Below are 17,384 nucleotides of genomic sequence, written 5' to 3' on the forward strand. Positions count from 1 at the left end.
TACACACACCTCACTAATTTCGCTTTTAAAAATATCAAAGGAAAAAAAAACTTCACCTTTAGAATGCAGATTACCTGAAGCAAGAAAACGACATAAAAATAATCGCAAAAAAAAAGAAAAGAAAAAAGAAAGAAAAGAAAAAATCCGAGGCACTCAAGGAAATAATTAGCACTAGATTTATTTTATATATATTTTTTTTTTTTATGAAAGGAACGTCCGGAAATTTAAAAGTAAAACCGAAAGTGAAGAAAGGAAAGAAGGAAATTAAGGAAGGCTAATTGAATAAAGAAGGAAAAGTGTTAATAGAACGCTGAGTGGTAAGGAGGAGGCCAAGAAGAAATTATTCACCGTCTAAAATAAAAAAGAAAAAAAGTCATGATGGAAGGAAAAGTAAGCGGTTGTCAATAAATAAACAAAAAGTGAACGAATGAATAAATAAGTAAATAAATAAATAAGTGCACACAGAAATACACAAATACATACATACACATACATGAATGAATACATACATACATACATACATACATACATACATACATACATACATACATACATACATACATACATATACATAAAGAGACAATGACATGCGTGAAAATAACAGAACAAAGCGAGAAAATAGGAATGTGACAGGTGAAGGAGGAGGAGGAGAGTGAGGGAGGCAGTCTACAGGTAAGGGAAGCAATGAACAGGTGAGGGAGGCAATGAACAGGTAAGGGAGGCAGGCAACAGATGAGGGAGGAATTGAACAGGTGAGGGAGGCAGGTAACAAGTGAGGGAGTCATTCAACAGGTGAGGCAGGCAGTCTACAAGTGAGGCAGGCAACAGGTGAGGGAGGCAATCAACAGGTGAGCACAACAGGTGGTCTCTTGCTCCCCTGTTTACCTTCTTCATTAATTTACTTCTTCCCGTTTTCTTTGCCATGTCACGAATTGCGTCAAGCTGATTATTTGGCTAATTAACTAACTAACGAACCGACTTATATTATATTACTAACTTTCTGTCTGATTAATAGATGATCTAACTCACCGACTGATTAATTGTCTGTTGATTCATATGATAACCACAGGCTGACTTACCGATGGACTGATTAAATAGGCTGAATGACTGACTGACTGACTGACTAAATGGATCACAGACTGACTGATTCAAACTTTGACTGTTAAACATACCAGATAACTCTTGACTGATTCACTCACTTACTTACTAAAGAAAAAATAAGTGGACTGGTGAAGGAAAACTTAACTAAATAAATACATTAATAAATAACACCTAACTGTTATCATCATCATTACTATCATCGCCATCATTATTATTACAAGTTTAATTCCAGGTTACATTATATTACACTGATGAAAAAAGAAATACATATTGTCAGTTTTCACTATAATTAAATACTTCAAATTAATTTACATGGAGATGTGATTAATTGTATTCAATGAGCAATTATTCCGAATTAAGAAAAGTATTAATTTGGAAGATTTTTTATTACTCCTTAATTAAATGCCTGTGTCATGTACAGAGAGAGAGAGAGAGAGAGAGAGAGAGAGAGAGAGAGAGAGAGAGAGAGAGAGAGAGAGAGAGAGAGAGAGAGAGAGAGAGAATCAACAAAGAGAGACTAGGTTAAAATAAACACACACACACACACACACACACACACACACACACACACACACACACACACACACACACACACACACACACACACACACACACACACACACACACACACACACACACACACACAGGCTGCAACGTTCACTCAGCCACACAATATAAACAAGATCTGTGTAACTCCCTAATTGAGTCTAAATTCAAAGCTTTCCTTGTTTAGAAAGAAAAATTGCACCCGTGTTTCCATTTAGTTGACTTGTACAATTCTTTCCTTTTTATTATGCATTGCTTAGATATATTTCCTTGACATTTATTTATTTATTTTTTATTTACTTGTATATTTTCTTCCTTGCAGCCTTTCTATTTACTTTTCGTTTCTCTTTATCTTTTTATTTTATTTTTAATGTTCGTATTTTCTCTCCATGTCTTTTTTACAGTCCTTTCTTCCTTCCTTCCAACTTTTCTCCCTTCATTCATTGCTCCTAATACAGGTTCCTCTCTCTCTCTCTCTCTCTCTCTCTCTCTCTCTCTCTCTCTCTCTCTCTCTCTCTCTCTCTCTCTCTCTCTCTCTCTCTCAATCAGACCCTTCAGTCCATCCATCCTCCCACTATCAATCCTTCCTGCCATCCATACCTAATTCATCTCCACCCCTCCTCTTCCTCCTCCCACTCCTCCTCCACCACTTAATCCTCCATTCCTCCCTCTCCATATCTCCTCCTCTTCCTCTTCCTCGTCCTCGTTCCCCTACAAACTCGGTAAGTGATTCTAGAAGTGAATTTTGTTAAAGTGAAGGGGAGCAAAACTTTAGGGACGTCCATAGTTGCTGTTTTAGCGGAAGAGTAAAGAAGAGGAGAATAGAAGCTTATAAGTCAACTGCTGAAAGAAAATATACAAACGACATATATATTAAAAAAAAATGGAAACCAGCATAGCGCATCATCCTCCCCTATATCCTGGAATGCTTCTATTTGGCTTATCTCTCTTTAAACACTAACCACTCTGAGGCATCTTTTCTTGTTCCACAGCCACTTGTACTGTCTAAAAATCGCAAACTGCACTCTTTTTCCATCCCTTCTTTTCTTGTACGGGCACATAAAGACTCCGTACATTGCCTTTAGCGTTGTGACTCTGGCATATCGCAGGGAAAGGGTTAACATCCATCAATCTTACTAATAACAGAGCAATTTAGTTCACACGCAGCAGTTCACAAGAGGACACACCGACAACAGCAAAAATGGGGGAGAGAAGCAGAGGTTCAATCCATCAACAATACAGCAGACGCCTGAAGCGGGGAATCCTCAGAGGGCAGCAACAACACAGCACAGATTCCTGCCGCGCCAACATCAAAGCGACCAAGAGAGAGAGAGAGAGAGAGAGAGAGAGAGAGAGATGTAGGCAGATAGAAAGACGAACACACACACACACACACACACACACACACACACACACACACACACACACACACACACACACACACACACACACACACACACACACACACACACACACACACACACCAAATCAAAGGAGCCAGTAATTGTACACATGACGCTATTTGGTGGAAACTGAAGCAACTCAACCTAAATATTTGAAAACACTGAGTCATGAAGAGAGGAAGCTGTGATGTACAAGTATTCTTTTTTTTTTTCTAATATATTAATCCTGAAGTAGAGAAATTATAAGGATTGAGGTTTTATTGTTATTAGCGTCCTTAATATGTAGAGAATATTTTTTTCTTCTTAGTTACAAATATATACCAGTAGTAGATATGTAGATAAAACATTAATAATTCTCTCTCTCTCTCTCTCTCTCTCTCTCTCTCTCTCTCTCTCTCTCTCTCTCTCTCTCTCTCTCTCTCTCTCTCTCTCTCTCTCTCTCTCTCTCTCTTTCTCTCTCTTAAAGCAATAAGAAAAATCCACTTACAATCATTGCATCATTTCACTCTAAACAAATGATAATAATCAAATGAATATATATTTTTTATTTTCTTCCACTCAATTTCCTCATAAACCACAAAAAAAATATAATGCACTGGCTATCAATTTCCTCTCCGAGAATAGTAACATAATTGTGTATCTTTTTTCCGTCGTATTATTTCCCTTTAGTCTAAAATGGTTTTCGTTCTCGCTTATTTTCTCAGCTTCCGTTTTCTCTCAGTTTTCTTTCGTCCATAAGAGACTCCCTGGAAGGCGGCAATTTCCCAGTCAGTGGAAAAAAGTCTTGCCCCCCCTCTCTCTCTCTCTCTCTCTCTCTCTCTCTCTCTCTCTCTCTCTCTCTCTCTCTCTCTCTCTCTCTCTCTCTCTCTCTCTCTCGGCTCAATTATTTCTTCTCCTTAACTTTATTTTGCAAGATGAAGGAAGATGAGAGAGTGGATGCAAGGGAAAAGGAATAAGAAAGAAATGGTAAGAAAATGAAGAAGAAAGAAGTGAGAAGAGGAAAAGAAAGAAAAAAATGAGTGAGGAAGTTGGAAAAGGAGAAAATGCATGAATGTCAAAGTGTAATTCTCTCTCTCTCTCTCTCTCTCTCTCTCTCTCTCTCTCTCTCTCTCTCTCTCTCTCTCTGACCGTACAATAAACGTACTTAAAAAAAATCACTTATTCATCCTTAATTTTAAAGTTTCCATTTAAAATTACTGAAAGTGCCAACCAGTCAATTAGTCAGCCAGTCACTCACCAAAACCATTTAATAAATTAGTCCCTCAAAGTCAGTCATTTTTCACAGGCAACCTCACAACTTAACAAAAGGTGGCAAGGTAAAGACGAGCCCTCAGTCAGCAAGGCGGGAAGAGTAGCAGGTTTCTCAACAGCAATTTCCCTTCCTTTCCCTTTCTTCTCCCCACCCGGTTGAAATTTCATGCATAGCTGCCTGTCGCTCAGTGCCAATTAGAGTCGCATTGACAGTCCTTCAGGGTTCTTCCAGTTACCAGCCTCTCTCTCCCTCTCCCTCTTCCTCTCCCTTTCCGTCTCATTAAGAACTGCTGAAGAAAATGTCGCGGTTCACATTAAAAGATTCACGCCGCGAGTTTCCACGAAAAGGTACCGGTAAGAATTAGGCTTAGTCGTTATGCCAAGAGTAATACGTACGTGCCCAGCCTCAGACAAGCATGTGAATGGAATGTTTGGGAGTGTTTTGGTATACTGTGTAAATCTGAATAAAAATTAACAGGGCATTTGATTTTGTGTAAATTTCATGAATAAAGGATGTAAAAAAGATGGTCTGATTCGAAACTATTGTATCTCTGCACTAAACAAACGATCACAAACAAAACTCTTAAGAACATAAAAAAAAAATAAGGAAAGCTGCAAGAAGCCATCAGGCCTACACGTGGCAGTCCCTGTGAGAAACGTACCTATTTCCACCATCATCTCCATCCTTAAATGTCTTCTTTTAAAAGCTCCCTATTACGTTCCCGCATGGCTGTTCAGGTCTGATTCTAACTAGGCAAATATAGGATAGTACAGCAGAGAGGCGGGATGGTACAGCAAGAGACGAAGGTTACTCAGTGCCGAGACTCAAGAACAGGAAAACACTTCAAAGGTAAACCCAGGAGGTAAATGTCCAATACAGGTAAGTACAGAGGTGTGTAGCGGACAGGTTTTAATTAAGGTTAACAGTCAGACTGCCTTAAATGGTCAACGAAGCTCTCTCTCTCTCTCTCTCTCTCTCTCTCTCTCTCTCTCTCTCTCTCTCTCTCTCTCTCTCTCTCTCTCTCTCTCTCTCTCTCTCTCTCTCTCTCTCTCTCTCTCTCTCTCTCTCTCTCTCTCTCTCTCTCTCTCTCTCTCTCTCTTCGAACACACACATACAATGTTTGCCAGACCTAACAAGCTCCTGGAAGGGGAAGTGAGGGGGAGGGAAAGGAAATGGGAGGGGCAGCCTGACACAAAAGGAAGAAGAAAGAGGGAAGCAAAACTGTCGATGCGAAAAACAGAGAAAGCTTTAAAACAAGAAAGTCATTCCTTCTCCCTCACAACGATGAATAACTAATGGCAATTAAATACACTCATGATAAATATATGTAAAGTTCTATCAAACACCGACACGAAGAGAAAAAAAAAAGAAAAGATCATCAAAAAAATTATTATAACCAACACAAATATAGAAATAAACTAAACTCAAAATCAGATACAGAAATAAATAAACAAATAAATAAATAAATAAAAAACGTAAGACAAGAAAACATGACAGTAAATTTCTCCCCACAATGACCAAAACCAACAAGAACACAGAAAAAAAAAAAAAAAAAAACAAGTCCATTCACACAAACCACACACGAAAATTGAAATGAAAAGGACGCGACGCAAAAAGAAGAAAAACCAACACGGGTGACTCGCTCCCCTTGAGAACTTGACAAAGACGCTCCCCACATAATCACCTTGAACGTAACACTGCCTGCCACTCACTCATTAAGTCGCCCCGTCACGCGTAATGTACTCGTCTCTCAGTTCAACATCACATTATTCACGACAAATTTAAGCACGTGCTGGGAGGGAAGCGAACTCTTGCCACAATAATTCACACGAGCTTTTAGGAAGACCGCGCCAACCGACTGATGAGGCAAGCACGTTTTCTCTCGTGTTGCTGCTGTTGTATATAGAAGGCCAGGTCGAGACGGTAAGGCCAAGACGTTGAGGCCAAAAAGTGGTGCCGAGAGGGAATGGATCAGGTGGAGTGAGTGAGGAAGTGTAAAAGAATCCACATCGAGCAACTCAACACGATCCTTTTATACATGAAGAGAAGGCGGAAAGTGAGACAAAAGTGTGAAGGTAAAAGCTTTCGCCAGCCACGCGCCGCTTCATAAAGGGCGAAAGGAGATGCTTCAGTACAAGGAATTCAATTTAGTGACCTATGTGACCTGATGTGACCTGATGCTCCTCTTGGAAAGGCTGAAATTCACTAGAAGCACCAAAAAGAAATTAGATGAGTCCACTCTCTATTTCACTGAAGGACGCAATGAAATGAGTTAACAGGTAAGTGATTTTTTCCGCGTCCTTTTGACTCGGCGCGTGTTAGAAAAGTCGCAGTGGTACAATGGACTGGTAAGCGCTGTGAAATTAAATGGTTCTAAAGACTGGCTATTATAGTGTCATAGTCTCCCCTTTCAGTCACTATTTCCAGTCTCTCGATCTGGGACGGAACACTGCAGCATCTCTTTCTATTCCTGGGCCGTCACCGTCAACACCTCCATCACCACCACCAACACCTGGGCTTCCTAACACCATTTCCTCATCAGCGTAGTCACACATCCTCACTTCATTTCATGTTAGAGTAGTTTTTTTTTTATTTTTTCATTCTTACATGTCAAGGAGACCGCGCAAAGACAAAAATAAAAGACAAAAATAAGTGTAAAAACGCTTCCGGACTCGCCACGTCCAAGGAGTCAAAGAGTCAAAAGAAGGTGGGCAATTTAGTTTCACAAGAGTCTTGATATTTGGTGCAGTGACAAGCTTCTTTCTTCCGTTCAGATGTAACAGGGGAGCTTAAATGTCAAGCGACTCGGGTATTCTCAAACATATTTCTGTTTACCTTATTTATTCATTTGCTGTTATCGTTTGTATTCATTTTATATATTCAGTTTATTTATTTCGTTTACTTTTCATCTATTTACTTATTTAATCATTGTTTTTTACTTGTTTATTTGTTTCATTTCAGTTTAGTTTATCTTCGTTTACTTTCTTTCTGGACATGAGCCTCATGACTAATACTTCTTCATGCTTATTACGTTCCTTTACCACACGTGATAAGAAACTTGCACTTTATTTCTCTCATTTGCCAAGGGTGGCTCAGGTGTTAAGTGTATTCCCTGACACAGACTGCTTCAAAACTGGAGCATTAAATTCAAGTGGCAACTCCAACTTCACTCTCCTTTATGGCGGCGCATGACAAGCATCTCCACTTTCCGTCCTTCGCTCAAACTGTGGGACTTGTATTACGTCGTGTTTCCTTCGACATAAACTTGTTTTATACACACTGTTATTTCCATGGTTACTGCTTTTCTCAACACGAAAACCGCATTTCCTTCTTCTTTTGCTTCTCCTCCTCCTTCTTCTCCTTCTTTTCTCCTCCTCCTTCTCTTTCACCAGTGCACGTTTCCTCAATTTTATTTTCTCGCATTGCCACGTACTCGAATTCCCAAGACAAGCAAGACACGATCTTTCCCTCGCATCTCTCGCTTGATGAAATAACTCACTTTTCAGGCGGTTTTATTTCATCCTTGATCAAGTTGCGGAGTGCTCTCCATAATGAACTGGCGGGCGCTGCAACTGATGCCGCTCAGGTGTTGAAATGTGGGGGTAACTTTTACTTGTCTTGCTGGTGTGTATGTGTGTGTTAAGAGACACGGAAAGGAACACCCACACACAATATCACCGCCGCCACCACCACCACACAACAACACCAAGTCTTTATTTAGCTCGAAGACCTCCGCCTCACCTTCCCTTCCCGGCACAACACAGCACGGCCAGGTATGAAAAGGTAAACACATCCAATCACAAGGCAACTGACCCCCTCGCCGCAGTACAAACAGAGGCAGCAACAGCAACACATACAGCCATTGTACTTGGATCCAATTGTGACCACTCGTGTTGCTATTCATGTCTGTTAGTGCTACTGCTGCTGTTGCTGCTGCTGCTGTTGTTCTTACCGCTGTTCCCAGATTGTGCTAAACTCGACTTTTGCTCTTTTGACAGTACTTTGATGTGTCTGTGTGTGTGACATGAACAAAACAAAACAGAACAAAACAAAACAAAAAGTAAAAGGCACAAAAGACACACACAAAAAAAAATATACGAAGCACATCAAAAGATAAGAAAAAAAAAAAAAGAACATGGAACAACAACAAAAACACAAAGATCACATTCAAGCGGAAAAAAAACCTTGATACGAATGTCGATAATAAAAAAAAAATAGGAAGAAATGAGAATCTGCAACCACACTTTCCACCGCCGCCACCTTCTACTCAGCAACACACGAGCCCACGGGAGGGAAGGAGGGAGGGATGAAGGAACAAGTGAGGGAGAAAAATCTATACACAACACAAGTAAGTTAGGTATTGAGAGAGAGAGAGAGAGAGAGAGAGAGAGAGAGAGAGAGAGAGAGAGAGAGAGAGAGAGAGAGAGAGAGAGAGAGAGAGAGAGAGAGAGAGAGAGAGAGAGAGAGAGAGAGAGAGAGAAATAGTTCGGAAGGAAAAAAAAAAGTCTGCTTCTCCCCCACCCCCCTCCCATAGGCAATTAATCCGCAGGTAACCAGACTCACACACACCCTCCCCCTGCCGACCCGAGCCACAATGAGGGAACACACCTAAGTCTCGGATTATGAAGGTGAGAAAGTTGTTTTCTTAGACCGCTGAGCTACCCGTGTGTGTGTGTGTGTGTGTGTGTGTGTGTGTGTGTGTGTGTGTGTGTAATTCCAAATACTGTGTTGGTTGTACTATGTCGTGTTTGTTTCGCTTATAGTAGGTGAATTAAGTTGTCAAATACAGGTAAAGTCATCTTGTAGATTCCATTAAACATCTCTGGTTCTACAGTCTTCATGTTTACTCCATGTAGAAAACACAAATGGACACAAACAAAGCAGCATATCTGTTGCCGCTTAAGCTGTTCGTGATAACCTGAACTACTCAGTATGAAGTAAGAGATGCAGGGCAGGAAAGTATCTGTCACAGCCTTAACTAACAAGGTTCATATTCTTAAACATTTCAGCGTCATATTTCGATTGCTTTTATGGTCTTGTGAAAGTTACAGGAGTTTTCGGGGGCATTTTCATGTTTCTAGAGGCAAATTAACAAGTATTCTGCATCATCAGTAAGAATAACAGCCATAAGAAATTGACTCTGCTTCTGTATAACCTTTGGAAAACAGCCTTTACGAGACAACTAAACGTTTAACAATACGCTTGAGTCACTGGAGCTTTCAAGGGCGTTTTGATTAATGCTTCTGGAGACAAATTAACAAGTATTCTGCAGCATCAGTGAGAGTAACAGCCATAAAAACCTGTGGAGCCTTTGGAAAATAGCCATTGAGATAACAAAAGCATTTATGAACATGAACCCAAAGCTAAGCCTTGAGATTTGGACGGTAAAGTTAAAGACTCCTCCCCACACGTTACTTCACCACGAGGCGTCCCTGATGTCGCGACCAAAACATTACTCCTCTGCCCAAAACAAGCCAGAGTGGTGGCCATGCAAAATTCAGCAACAAAAAAAAAAAAAAAATTGCAGAAACGCGCAAGTCGATCGTGCAAAAGGGAACAGCGGCAGCCGGGCCTCACTCTGTCTTCCTCCGACACTTCCATCATTTACGCCCAAAGAGGAAACAAAATCTGAGGCAGGACTACGTGAGGCAAAAACAAAGGAAATATAGACACTAAACTCACAACTGGAACACGTCTGTGATTTCAAACTACTTCTGTACACACGAGATAAGAAAATCTGTAACTAAAGCCAAATATTGAATAAGAAAGTGTTAGTGGAAATAGTCAGTATCTACCTACATACCTACTCGTACCTACACACACACACACACACACACACACACACACACACACACACAAAGTGACAGCCAGTGACGAAGTGACTAGGCGCGCATATCGACAGCATGAAGGAGGAGGCGAAGGACAGAGATGGAGGGGGAGGAAGAGGAAAACGAGGACGAGGAAAAGGATAAGGACAAGAAGGAGAAGGACGAGAAGAAGAAGAAGGAGAAGGGAGAAAGATGGAGAAGGAGGGTTTGAAGAGATGTGATGGATGAGGAGATGAAGAAGAAGAACCGTGATGGACATGTGGGGGGAGGAAGTGAAGGAAGTGAAGGAGGAGCACTGGACGGGAAGAAATAAAATGGAAATATACAAAAGAATCGATGCCAGAACGAGAGAATACGAAATAAAAAGACATGAAGGAAAAAAAAATGGCAGAGAGTAAGTGAACAAGTGAACAGATAAATTAAATGATAAATAAACAGAAACAGAACAAAAAGAAAAAAAATAGATCCATCCACGAAGATAACACAAGAATGAACCAGACGTGGAGGGAAGGTGGAAAGCAGAAACCAATGACAGTGGAATGCAGTGGAAGTAGGTCGCAGAAAAGGAAATGGGGGAATGAGGGAAGAGTGAATGAGAGGACTGAGGCGAATAAGAGAATGACAAATGGAAATAAAAATTGTGGAAGGGAAGAACATGTAAGAGAGTGAGGAAGGCACGAGGAATGTGGATTTGTCAAATGGGAAAGATGGAATATGAGAGAGAGAGAGAGAGAGAGAGAGAGAGAGAGAGAGAGAGAGAGAGAGAGAGAGAGAGAGAGAGAGAGAGAGAGAGAGAGAGAGAGAGATCCCAGCAACAAGGAACATACAAGTCCAATTTCACTGACGTTTGTTCCTAATTATCCGGCCGAGCTGCCAATGTTTACACCACCAGCTGATCCCGAACTGCGGTAAAACATTCTCTGACGTGCCTTCTTTCATGCTCCCTTCAGTACCGCAGCGAGGGAAACACGAAACACACACACACACACACACACACACACACACACACACACACACACACACACACACAAACGAGTATTGGTCATGTTCAATTTCTCTTTTTTCTTCCTTTTCGCTTCCCTTTCCATTGTTTCTTTAAGCTCCTTCTTTTATCCCCTTTTCTCAATATCTTCTCTTTCCTTTCCTTGTTTTTTTCTTATCATTCTCCTTTTTTTCCCTTTTCTCTCCCCGTCTTCCTCCTCGTTTCCTTCCTTCTACTCCCCTATCATCCTCTTCCTTTTCCTTCCAAATCATTATCTTTCTTTCCTCTCTCTTCCCTTCCCTTCACTTTCATTTCGGTCTCTCCTCAATGCTTATCTTTCTTTACCTCTCCTATCACCCCCTTCTATCTTTTTCCCTTTCCTGTCTCTTCCTTATCCTACACTAATCACCCCTTCTCTTTACGATACCAATCCATCTAACCCTTTCACTCCTCCCCAGTCCTTCATCTTCTCCCAGACGTTCCCTCCACACTCCATATTCACTCTTTCCTTAAGCCTCACTCTCCTCCCCTCTCCACTTACCACTTAAAATGATGATAACTAAAAAAGTAATCAGATTCCCTTGTCCTTTCTCCTCCCCACCTCCTCTTCTCCTCCCCTGCACTCACTCCCCCAGCCAGGCACTTGAAAACACACTCTCTTACAAACATTTTAAAGGATCAGTGTTCTCGTTGCCATATAATTCCCTGAAATCACACCATTAATACAGCCAAAGTTTGTTGAGTCAAAAATATACATCGACACGCAGCACTGGTAAAGAAAGAGAGATAAAAACTCCACATTTTTTTTTCTCGTTTATTTGTTGATTTTATTTATATTTATTTATTCTATTTTTTTTATCTTTTTGGTTCTCTCTCTCTGTCTCTCTGTCTCTCTCTGTCTCTCTCTCTCTCTCTCTCTCTCTCTCTCTCTCTCTCTCTCTCTCTCTCTCTCTCTCTCTCTCTCTCTCTCTCTCTGCATGTAAGCTCAATACAGTTTAATAAATAATGTAGGTTATTGTTACTCTTGTGCCCAGGTCTAATATTTTGCAGCGAAATACGAGGGAAACGTGACTTCTTGGCTTGCACGCGGGTCAGTCTTGGAACAAAGGTGCAAGAAAGGAGAGGCGAGACTGAGACTGAGGTGGTGTGACCATGCGCTAGGTTAGGTTAGGCTAGCTTAGCAAGAAAAACGGAGAGGCTAGGAGAGGTTAGGTTAGGTCAGGAGAGATGAGGGAGGAATAAGAGGGAGACTGAAGAGTAAGGAATTTCAAACACTTCAAAGTCTGTACTGAATAAACCAGAAAACGACACTTAATTTCAACAAGAACATGTACATTTTTACCTGCCACTCTGTTCCAAAACCTCCCTTAAGTGACATGTATTGTAACTCCAAAGGGAAACGGCGAGAGGGGAGAACCAATGAGGGGACGCAAAGTGAGGGCAACGAGAGGCAAGGGAAACAGGGATGAGGGGAGGGAGAGCAAGAGAGTGGAGGGGAAGTGAGGGGAGCAGAGAGGGGAATGGTAAGGGAGGGAAACTGAAGGAAACACGAGTAAGGGGAATAGGACAAACGTCAAGGGAAAAAGGGGACAATACTGCTGTGTCCGTGAGTTGCCTTCCCTCTCCCTTCCTCTCCCCCTCCCTCTCCCCCTCACTCTGTTACTCTTTTATCTCCCCTTCCTCTTTCCCTGTACCACTCTTTTCTTCAACCCTCGCCCATTTTCTTCATCTCTTTCTCCTCCTCTACTCTTTTTTTTTCTTATTTCTTCCCTCTGTTTACTTTTCCTTCTTTCCTGTTTTATCCCGCTCTTTCCTTCTTTCATTTATTGTCCTTTATTTTCTCTCTTTCCCTCTCTTTTTCCTTTTCGTCTCTCCGTCTATCCTTATTTTCCTCCCACCCTCCTGTTCCTTCTTTCTCTCCCTTCCTCTTCTTCTCTTTTCCTCTTTCTTCATCCCCTTCTTTTCTCTCCCTTTATTCTTCTCTCCTCCTCCTCTCTCTCTCTCTCTCTCTCTCTCTCTCTCTCTCTCTCTCTCTCTCTCTCTCTCTCTCTCTCTCTCTCTCTCTCTCTCTCTCTCTCTCTCTCTCTCTCTCTCTCTCTCTCTCTCTCTCTCTCTCTCTCTCTCTCTCTCTCTTCTTCCCACCCTCTCACCTTGCTGACACTCTTTTATTTCCTCCCTCCTTTCCTCCCTCTAAACCATTCTTTCCCCCTTCTTCTTTCCCTACCTCTCTCACTACCTATGTGCCTGCCTCCCTCCCTACCTCCCCCATCCCCAAGCGGTCACCTTCCTGTGGGTTCTTCATCAAACTGAGTCTCTTAAACATTCTAGCATAATTAATTATTGGTGAAGTTTTGCTGTTTTGTTCATTATCCCCCATCCCACCTGGATTTTGTAAGAGTTTGTGACCGGCCTCGGCAAACACAACTCACAGCCAAAAGGGAAAAAAAAAAGAAAGGGGAAAAAAAAAGCTCGTGCAGGGATCATTAACTGTGAAGCACGATAAAAAGGGGAAAAAAAAACATGCAGGAAATTCAAGATTCACGTCCGCCAGTTTACGTCCTTAGGGGTGACGCAAGTGTGGTGAGGAAGAAGGCAGGTGTAGAGGGACGGATGGGGTGGAAGTACTGGAGTGTGGGCGAACAGGTGTGACTCGAAGCAGACGTACTGGGGGAAGAGGATAGATAGACGTGGTAGGTAAAATGTGAGGTGGGTGAACAGGTGTGGTGGGAGAAAGGTGAGGTGGAGGAGCACGTGTGTTAGGAAGGCAGGTGTGGCGCAAAGGCAAAAATCCTTCTCCCTTCACCTGGGCAAGTGTAATCAAGTGGAACACGAGCCAAAATATTCTCGAAACTTGATGACAAACAAAAAAAGAGCAACTCCAAAATATGCAGACGTGAAAAACATCTCACTCTCGAAAGATTATTTGATCAAAGAAAAATATAAATGTAAAAAAAAAAAAAAAAAGAAATAATAATAATAATAATAATAATAATGATACGATATTGAAAGGACGACTATTATGTAATTCTGGGACAACCTCACTGTCCTCCTCTTCCTCCTCCTCCTCCTCCTCCTACTACTACTACTACTACTACTACTACTACTACTACTACTACTACTACAGCTTAATTCAAAACAAATTAGTACTATACAAAAATTATGAAACTTTATAATCACTATCACCAGCCATTTTCCTCACTTATTTCCCTCTCCTCTCATTCTCCACCTCTCCTCTCCTTCATTCCTCCCTTCTTATTGTCTTCTGATTTGAATGATTTACTCTATTTTTCTTTATTTACCCTCAACACACTCTCTCTCTCTCTCTCTCTCTCTCTCTCTCTCTCTCTCTCTCTCTCTCTCTCTCTCTCTCTCTCTCTCTCTCTCTCTCTCTCTCTCTCTCTCTCTCTCTCTCTCCTATACTGATACACCTCGCTTCTTCACCTTGTTACCTGATGCATGAAAATTTATTCATTAATATAACACCTGACCGTGTATTAAAATCACCTTTCTAATTGCCACTTAGCCAGACATGAATATTTTAAAGTAATCAGGCGAGGTCCTGTCACTGCAGTGTTGAGTTGGCACTGCGCCGCGTGAGGGACGGGGTGGCACTGGGAACGGTGACACCAAACTGAGGCACCAGTGACCACAACACTGCATTACTTATGACATCAGTAAAATAAAAATAAAAAAATAATAATAATAATAAACAGGAGGAGAAGGAAGATGAAGGAAGACGATGAAAGATGAAGAAGAGAAAGAAGAAAAAAGAGGAAGAGATTTTCAGCGCAAGCATATGAAGAAGGGCGTCATTTTATCAAAGTGAGAAGCTGTAGTAGTCAGAATGTTAATGGATAGGTAGGTAAACAGAACAGGTAAACAAACTGACAGACTGCGAAACGATGTAGAGGGAGCAATGAATGAAAGGCCATACACTCACAGATAAAATAGGTATGTGGATATATTAACCCTTTCACTACGACACGAAACAACTAACAGCACCAGAAGTATTGCATGAAATCTTTAAAAGCACCTACAAGAAAGAACAGATTTTGCAATTTCTACCCACTTTAAGAATTAGAAGCGGGTGAAGAACAAGTAAAGATGTCTCAGATTGATTAGTGATTAAGGAAAGATGTACCAAATAGCAAAGGATTAATAGCTAGTGGATAGATAAACATGCTGAGAGAGAGAGATGGTGAACACAGACGAGGAGTGAGCGAGGAAATGATAATGTGCGCAGGGTAACAGTTAAGAGGAGGTAAATTGACGGTGAGTTCATAAAAGTGGCGATTAAACGTTATTTTCACCTCAATGAAGACCATGAAAACGACCTCTCTCTCTCTCTCTCTCTCTCTCTCTCTCTCTCTCTCTCTCTCTCTCTCTCTCTCTCTCTCTCTCTCTCTCTCTCTCTCTCTCTCTCTCTCTCACACCCTTAGTAACTCACGCTTCGTCAACATCGCTGGCTTCTCCATCTTGTCTTTCCTCCTCCTCCTCCTCCTCCTCCTCCTCCTTCTCCACCTCCATCGCTTCCACTTCATTCTCCTGTCTCCTCTCCTGCCTCCTTCTTCGTCTTGTCTTTTTTTTATCTTCACTTTCCTCGTCCTCCTTCTTCTCCTCCTCCTACTCCTCCTCCTCTTCCTGTTCACTTGCACGTATTCATACAATTTCCCCTCTCTGCCTTCTTTACATTATACCTTGGTGCAGCTGATCAGGGGTAGAGACAAATGCTTCAGTTTATTTTCCACAGAAGAGTTCGTTTTGTCCTCTTGTATCACCAAAGTTTAACTCCCCCCGCACCCCCAACTTAGATAATTCCACTATTGCAAAGTGAATTTTACATCAAATACCCAACAGAAAAACATAGAGAGATAATGAACATATGTAATCAAAACCCCAACACAGCACACAATCTTATTTACGAAAGAGATACATCATACAAAGACCGTGAGCATATACCTTCTCTTATCACTTGTCCCTCTACTCCACCACTCCAGCCAGGGTACTCACCAGTGAACTCCAGGCCGGCAAGCTTCCACGTGCCCCTCTTGGTAACGAAAACAGAAGCCGGAGTGACATTGCGATGTACTACGTGACACGAGTAATGGAGGAACGACAGCGCCTCCGTCAGCTGCGGGAGAAAGAAAATGGAGTGAGAACGAGACACGATGAGAGAAAACGAGAGAAATAGGATAAACTTAAGAAGAAATTGGAGGAAAAACCGCGTCTCCGTCAGCTGCAGGAGAGAGAGAAAAAAAAAAGAGAGCTAAACAAGGAGACAGAAAACAAATAGGAGAGAGAGAGAGAGAGAGAGAGAGAGAGAGAGAGAGAGAGAGAGAGAGAGAGAGAGAGAGAGAGAGAGAGAGAGAGAGAGAGAGGACAAGCTAAAAAGAAAACTAGAGGAGAAAGGGCGTGAAAGAAAATAGAGTAAGAAGAGACAGAAAACGAAAGGGTGACAAAAAACAAGATGACTTAAAAAAAAGAGCATGAAAAGACAAAAAGAGAAAACGGAATAAATTGAGAGAAAACGGAGGAAGAACGTGTGTGTAAAAGAAAACTGAATGATAACACAGAAATTGGAAAGCATTAAGAGAAAACGAAGAAGAAAGAGCTTGAGATAAAGAAAACGGAGTAAAAGAGAGAAAAACGATAATAAGGAAAACTGAATAAGTAAAGAGAAAACAGGAGAGAGAGAGAGAGAGAGAGAGAGAGAGAGAGAGAGAGAGAGAGAGAGAGAGAGAGAGAGAGAGAGAGAGAGAGAGAGAGAGAGAGAGAGAGAGAGAGAGAGGCAATTAATTAAAGGAAGAGGATGTGATATGACGAAGCGAGTGTGAGTTTGAGGAAATGAGAGAGAGAGAGAGAGAGAGAGAGAGAGAGAGAGAGAGAGAGAGAGAGAGAGAGAGAGAGAGAGAGAGAGAGAGAGAGAGAAAGTGGTTATTGTAAAGGAGTAATGAATGGAGAGGGAACGATAAGGAAGAGAGAGAAGGAAAACCGACATTTAATGAATAAAAAAAAGGATGACAAAGAAATTCAATAAAGAGGAGAAAGAGAGAGAGAGAGAGAGAGAGAGAGAGAGAGAGAGAGAGAGAGAGAGAGAGAGAGAGAGAGAGAGACGAGAGGACAGGGGAATGGATGATTAAAAAAAAAGATAATATATATGAAACAAAGAAAGGACTAGAGCAAAAAAGTTATAAGGACGCACACACACACACACACACACACACACACACACACACACACACACACACACATACACAGGTCCGCACAATAAC

At 41.5% G+C, this 17,384-nt stretch overlaps 1 protein-coding gene across 1 annotated transcript in view; it reads right to left on the reverse strand.

The window, feature by feature from the left end:
* Positions 1-17,384, reverse strand: part of LOC135110552 (SCY1-like protein 2) — a 328,030-nt gene that overhangs the window by 171,526 nt on the left and 139,120 nt on the right. The window contains 1 exon segment of the mRNA XM_064022973.1: positions 16,123-16,243. Within this exon segment, the coding sequence (XP_063879043.1) occupies positions 16,123-16,243 (121 nt within the window).

Source organism: Scylla paramamosain, chromosome 20 (genome assembly GCF_035594125.1).
Source record: "Scylla paramamosain isolate STU-SP2022 chromosome 20, ASM3559412v1, whole genome shotgun sequence".
Classification (NCBI taxonomy): Eukaryota; Metazoa; Arthropoda; class Malacostraca; order Decapoda; family Portunidae; genus Scylla; species Scylla paramamosain.